Below are 7,029 nucleotides of genomic sequence, written 5' to 3' on the forward strand. Positions count from 1 at the left end.
CTCCACAACTAGACTGAAGAACAAAAGGACAGCAACTTGTCTGTTCCCCTTCCCTGATTCCCCAACGCTGTTCCCCTCCCCCAATTCCCCAATAAAAATAAATAAATAAATAATTTTAAAAAATCCTTTAGAAGCTCCTCTTGGCTATTTCGAAGATACTCTCAATTTTTGGTCCCTGCAGCATGCCAAAATACAAAAAAGCAATAGAATCAACAACACAAAACAAAGGGATGTGTGTGTTTTAAGTAGTGTAGCCATTTTTTGAATGAATCTTATACCAGACCTCAATTCAGAAACTAGGTAAAGGCAAAGCTACTCTCTGCAGAAGGGAGGGGCAGAGGTAAGTCAGCAGCTATTCTCCTGACTGGCTCCTAAAAACATGTCCTTGGACTTTGTGCTAAGGAGCCCCGGGGGTCTGGCTAATCCCCTCAGATGAGCATCCAGAGTTCTCCAAAGTCAAGATCACTGCAACTTCTCCCAATGCATGTCCCGCCCTCTTGTCTCTGTCCTAAATTTATGTACATGGTACTTAGCTCAATCTCCAAAGCTGTCACTTTACTAGAGGCATGCACTTGCTCAAACATCTGTCCATTATCTATCCTCATAGGACCAGGCAATCCCCTTCTGGCCCTCCTCATCCTGTGCTCCCACCATCCATCCTCACCCCCTCGACTCACAGCCAAGTCTCCCCAGGTTATACCCTCAGCACTAGCTCTCAGTTCTGGGAGAACTTATGGCTGACATAACTGAGGACACAAGGGTCTATTCTCTTGAACTGTTCTTCAATTGTTTCTTGTGTAACAGTCTTATCTTTTCACAAAGATTTAAGGTTCCTACAAAGTCATTAAAAAGATCTTCCTTGGACTTTGGAATCAGGGAGATCTGAATTTAAACTTGGCTCTGCTAATTACTGGTTGTCTTACATTTATCATTTGAACCTGTTCTCTCAGGACTGCAGTGATAAGGAAATTATAAATAAAGATGATGATATCATAGGTGAAAAAGTCTATCTATTTGCTTCCTTTCTCCCATCACACCATGCCCATCCACCACAGTGGCAGACACACAGCAATTAATAATTTTTTAGTTATGTTTTATTTATACTTTTGCAAAGTTGAATAACTTTAAATGATTAAAATCTTATGTTACACTTACACTGATGTTCACCTAATGATATGATTGTTCCATTCCTGCCCTTAATTCTAGCATATTTTTGCCTTTAAAAGCTATTCATTTGTTATAATTTGGCAAGCAGTTTTTGTGGCACCTCCTCTGCCAGCTTGACCAGAACTCTATAGCAATGAATAATTTCTTCATTACATTCCACCAACATGCAGTAAGGCCCCCGCTACGGGGAAACCTGCCCCCATGGGAGCTATAAAAGATGTAGCTCTGCTCCTGGCCGTCTTTATTTTGTTGATGACTATAGTTTCAAGACTTTAAAAAGCCAGGTCTAGCAGAACAGGAACCAAGCATTTCAGGGAAATTACTCACACTCAAGAATGACTGCCAAAGCAATGCAAGATATGCCCATTATCTGATCCCAAAAGCTAATGGGCAGCTTTAATGGAGCTCACTGTGGCTGGTAATGAGGGAAGAGGCATAAAACTCAGGCCGTTTTGAAAGCATGTGCAATAAAGATGGACAAAAGTTTTCCCAGGAGAAAATACTGGCTGTTTTCCTGCTGGACAAAATCAATAAGCCCACATTATTGAAAAACCAGGAAGAACCTGGGCTTAGGGGGCTGGGACGCTGAAAAGCAAATGGCTGTGTTGGTGGCAGAATTAGGGTGGCAGAATTAGACCCAATGCGCCTGCCTCAGCGCAGACACGGCCGCAGAGCCTACCTGTGAAAATGTGCTGCTCTTGCATTAAGGATGCTTTCTTGCTGCTGCCACCGCCAGAGTCTTCGCCATGCCCAGAAGGCGGCAGGCAGGGCTCTCTGCTGGAAGTGACTGTCTGCTCTGGTCTGCAACAGCTGAAGTGAAACGAGTGACCTTTATTAGTAAGGTCATTTAAAAAAAATAACCTTTCAGGGTCACACTCTTGAGGAAGGTTTGCTTCGTACACAAAATTGAGAAAAAGATTAAATCATTATTTTTAATCTTTGCCAATATGGTAGGTGAAAACTGAACTATGATAGGTGAAAAAATTTCACTTTAATTAAAAGTGGAGTGAGTTAAGCACCTCTTCATATATTAAATGTGTCTGTATACACATTTATATTTATCTAAATTTTTTTCTTACGGCTCAAGTGTTCATATACATTGCCTGTTTCACTATCTGTCAGCATTTAACTCAGTCACACACACACACACACACACACACACACACACACACACGGTCTCACAATTAAGTTCGCGAACTCATCCCAGAAAAAGTGCTGTGTACCTCGTTGCTGAATATCACTATGGTCACCTTTGAAGCACTCCCCTTGGGAAGCTATGCACCAACACCAGTGCCCAGCCCACCCTTCAAAGCAATTTTGGAGCTCTTTCTGAAATGGCTATCAGAGCTGTTGTTATATTACTCTTGATATCCCGAATGTCATCAAAATGTCCTCCTTTCAATATTTCCTTCATCTTCAGGTAAAGAAAGAAGTCATTGGGAGCCAGATCAGGTGAGTAGGGAGGGTGTTCTAATACAGTTATTTGTCTACTGGCTAAAAACTCCCTCACAGACAGTGCCGTGTGAGCTGGTGAATTGTTATGATGCAAGAGCCATGGATTATTGGTGCAAAGTTCAAGTCATTTTCATCTAACTTTTTCAGGCAGCCGTTTCAGCACTTCCAAATAGTAAACTTGGTTAATGGTTTGTCCAGTTGGTACAAATTCCTAATGAATAATCCCTCTGGTATCAAAAAAGGTTTGACTCTTTATTTGGACTGACAGAATTCTTTTGGTCATGAAGTATTGGCTGACTTCCATTGTGCACTTTGACATCAGGGTTGTATTGGTACACCCATGTTTCATCACCAGTGATAACACAGCCCAATACATCATCTTGCCTCTTCAAAAGGTCTTGGCAAACTTCGACTCTCCTTTGCTTTTGTTCATCGGTGAGCTACTTTGGGACTATTTTTGCACACATCTTTCTCAAGCCAAGATTTTCAGTTAAGATGTTCCTAACCGTTTCTCTATTGATGTTTACTTTGTCTGCTATGCTTCTCACAGTCAGCCAACAATTTTGACCAACAATTTGATGAATTTTTGCAATGTTTTCATCAGTTCTGCTTGTTACTGGCTGCCCTGACTTCTCTTCATCAGTGACGCATTCTCTCCCCTCAGAAAAACTTTTACTCCATTTGTACTCTGCCATTTTCTTCATGGTACTCTCCCCATAAACTTGGACTAACATGTCCCTGATTTCACTTCCACTCTTGCCAAGTTTAAAAAGAAATTCAATGTCTGTTCATTGCTCTAATTCAAGCTCAGACATTCTCGCGACGGCACACAAAAACACACAATAATGAACGCCACTCAGCAAGACACCGTCACACATTGACATGAACACAGCTGTGAGACACTGATATACCAAGGTTATGAAACCTCACTGAGCTGTTTGTATAGTGCTGCCAATGTAAGCACACAGTGCCGATTTCATGAACTTAATTGTCAGTCTATATATATGTTTATAGTATACATGTGCTTTTTAAACCTTAAGAAATTTCTTAGTTCTTTGTCATGCATGTTATCAACATTGTTGCCACCCTGTAATATATCTTTTGAGTTTATTTAAAATGTTTTATCTGTAATACAAATTATTTAAATTTTTAAGTAATTATAAAAGGCTACTAGTATTTCACTGATATATCAATAGGAAGACAGGCAACTGACATAGAACATATACGCCTCCATGATCCAAAACCTTGTGGGGGAAAAAGCATATATACATGTGTGGCAGTTTTTAAAACAGGACTGCAAATTCTTTGATTCTCCTTTACTGAGAAGTGGTTTATGTCCTCTCCTATGAATCTGGGTGGGACAGTTAGTTCTATGACTAACAAGACTATGGTGAAAGTGACACTGTGTGACATCCAAGGTAATAGAGCTTCTGTCCTGTTTACTGGAACACTCGCTTTTGGAGCCCTGAGCTGCAACATAGGAAGTCTGACGACCCTGAGGCCGCCATGCTGTGAGGAAGTTCAAGTCTCTTGAAGAGGCCATATGTATTAATAGGTACCCTGGTTAACAGTCCCAGTTGGGCTCAGTCTTCAAGTCATTCCAGCCCAGGAACCAGACAAGTGAGTTTAGAAACTTCTAGATGATTCCAACCTTCTGCCATTAGAATCTTCCCAGCCGAGGCCCCAATAACCATGGAGCCATCCTTGCTATATCCTGTCTCAATGTTTGACACACAGAATCCTTAAGCATAATAAAATGATTGTTTTAAGCCACTGAGTTTGGGGTGTTTTTTTTTTCTTTTTTAAGATTTTATTGGGGAATTGGGGGAGGGGAACAGCGCTGGGGAATCAGGGAAGGGGAACAGACAAGTTGCTGTCCTTTTGTTCTTCAGTCTAGTTNGCTACCTTCATTTATTCCTGAGGATACCCATTGTCGACGAAAAACATCCAGCCTAAGAGAAAGCTTATAAGAGTTTATCTGAGTCAAAGTGACAATTGTCGGGAAGCAAAGTCTCAACAGATTGAGAAAAGGCTCCAGAAAATGTCCGTTTTGCAACTTATTTTATACATTAGAATCAAAGGAGGAGGGTTACATGAAATCCATTGGTTGTAGATTAAGTGGGTGGGAGAAAGCAAAGCGGGGAAATCTCTGGGATTGGATAAAAAGAAAAATGGAGAGACACAACGCTTCTTTTACATTGGTGGGTACAGCATAATTAACAGCATTTTACAGCACATAGAGATAGTATTTGGGGAACAAGATAACAGTGAGGGATTCTGTAGTTTCCCGCTCTGGTGTAGTGGGTTGTGCTCCGTGGGGGGTCCAGAATAAGAGATTACTCTGATATTGTAATGGTATGTTATCTTAGATGCAAAAAGACCACAGACAGGCTTAAGGTAAAGACTGACCTTTGTCAAGGAAGCTAAAGGCCAAGGATGTGACTTCCCGCCAAGGCCACCTTTGTTAGGAATTTTTATGTTCAGGCTATCCTCTGTGGTTATTTTCAGTCTCCTGAGCTTGTCAGGTTTAACATGTGGCCCCTTTTCCATCCACACTATGACAGTGGTCCCTAGTGAATCCCCATTTCTCCTCATCCCTCCCAATTTTGCATCAGAAAGAGCAACCAACTCCAAAACCGATCCCTGTTTCTCGCTGATCCTCAGAATCCTTCAGTGGAACACAAACCTTACGAATTCCTTTCCCTCAGGTGGAGGAGCACTCCAGGGTTCCTACAGTCAATCTGACTTGGCCAAACAGCTTTGTTCCTGGCTGATTAGGCTTTAATGGTGCTCAGTGTCATTAATCACTGGGAAATGCGCACTCCTGACCCACCAGAATGGCTAAAAAGACTGTCAACACCAAATGCTGGTGAAGATGTGGAGCAACTAGAATTCTCTCGTATTTGCTGGTGGGAATATAAAATGATGTGACCACCTACCTATAAGATTGGGCATATACCCAACCTATGATCCATAAGTCTACTTCTAGGTATCTACCCAAGAGAAATTGAAAACAGTCCACTAAAATAAATGTTCACAGTGGCTTTATTTCATAATGGCCTCAAACTGGAAACAACCCCTATGTTAAAATCAATCAAAATATTGTCTTATATTCATACAGTAGAGTACTACTCAGTAAATAAAAGACAGAACTACTGCTACTCAATCTCAAAAACATTATACTGAACTTTAAAGGAAGCCAGATACAACAGAGCACATACTGTACGATGATCCTATTACGTAAACTTCAGAAACATGCAAAATTAACCTAGGATGACAGAAATCAGGATAATGGTTACCTATTGGGTGGGGATGGACTGGAAGGGGACATGAAAGCTCATCAAACTGTTTACTTAATATCTGTGCCTTTAACTGTTTTTATGTTTTTTTGGTTTTTTTTAATTGAGCTAAAATTTTCACTGGTGGTTAATAAACTACCATTTTTAGTCATAATTCATGAGTTTCCACTATAAATTCTGTTCATATTCCTAAGACATTAAAAAAAAACCTAAGAATTATGGAAAGATAAAATATACATATTTATTTGGAACTCTGATATGCTAAACTCCAAACCAAACCTGTGAATACTAATAAGTCACAAATCAATTCTAGGGGTTAGGGGGATAATTAATATTTTGTGCTGGGTACTGCTGCCTGTATTTTACATGGATTATCCCACTTAGTTTTCATGACAACCCTATAAGATAAGGACTATTATCAAATCAGCTCCATTTTACATTTGAGGAAACTGAGGCTAAGAGAGACTGAGTTGTTTGCCAGGGGTCAGTGAGCTGGCAAGTGGTAGATCGAAGGCCTGAACTCGGGCCTGTCCAGCTTCCTCTGAGACAGGCTCTCAGGCACTATGCTCCCTCATGAACCAGAAAGACGGGAACCTGAAAGCTAAGTTTTCTACAAAGATTCAGCTAAACCAAAACATGATAAAATCTAAATCAAGCCTTCACAATCCTTCAAGCCTTTGGGCTAATCCCTGTCTCCAATTCACCCTCCACCCTTTGTCCCAAGAGTGTAGTTGTAAATTTGCCCAAGCCTGTTCCCCAACAAAAATCCTTTTAGGGCCGGCCAAGTGAATCATTGGTTAGAAGTAGGCTTGGGACGCCAGCTCTGAGCAGCAGGACCCCAGTTCGGATCCCACATGTGGGCAAGTGAGCTGCGCCCTCTACAGCTAAAATGGTGAACAACAGCTCGACCTGGAGCTGGGCTGCCGTGAGTGTGGCAACGGTGTAGGCTGCAGTGGGGCTGGCCGGCAGCTGGTGTGAACTGATGTGAGCCGCTGTGAGCGGCCATCCAATGGCCAGCAAGCGACTGCCTCACCCCGGAAGAGCGCAATGATAATACCAACATGGGCCAGTGAAGCGATGTCCTCCACAACTAGACTGAAGAACAAAA

At 41.5% G+C, this 7,029-nt stretch overlaps 1 protein-coding gene across 22 annotated transcripts in view; it reads right to left on the reverse strand.

Moving 5' to 3' along the window:
* Nucleotides 1–7,029, reverse strand: part of SFI1 (SFI1 centrin binding protein) — a 107,791-nt gene that overhangs the window by 20,437 nt on the left and 80,325 nt on the right. For all 22 annotated transcript variants that reach the window (XM_019643059.1, XM_019643056.1, XM_019643055.1 and 19 more), the window contains one exon: nt 1,847–1,977. In XM_019643059.1, coding sequence (XP_019498604.1) covers nt 1,847–1,977 — 131 coding nt within the window. The remainder of the gene's footprint in view (nt 1–1,846; nt 1,978–7,029) is intronic.

This window comes from Hipposideros armiger, unplaced genomic scaffold (genome assembly GCF_001890085.2).
Source record: "Hipposideros armiger isolate ML-2016 unplaced genomic scaffold, ASM189008v1 scaffold_75, whole genome shotgun sequence".
In the NCBI taxonomy this organism is placed as follows: Eukaryota; Metazoa; Chordata; class Mammalia; order Chiroptera; family Hipposideridae; genus Hipposideros; species Hipposideros armiger.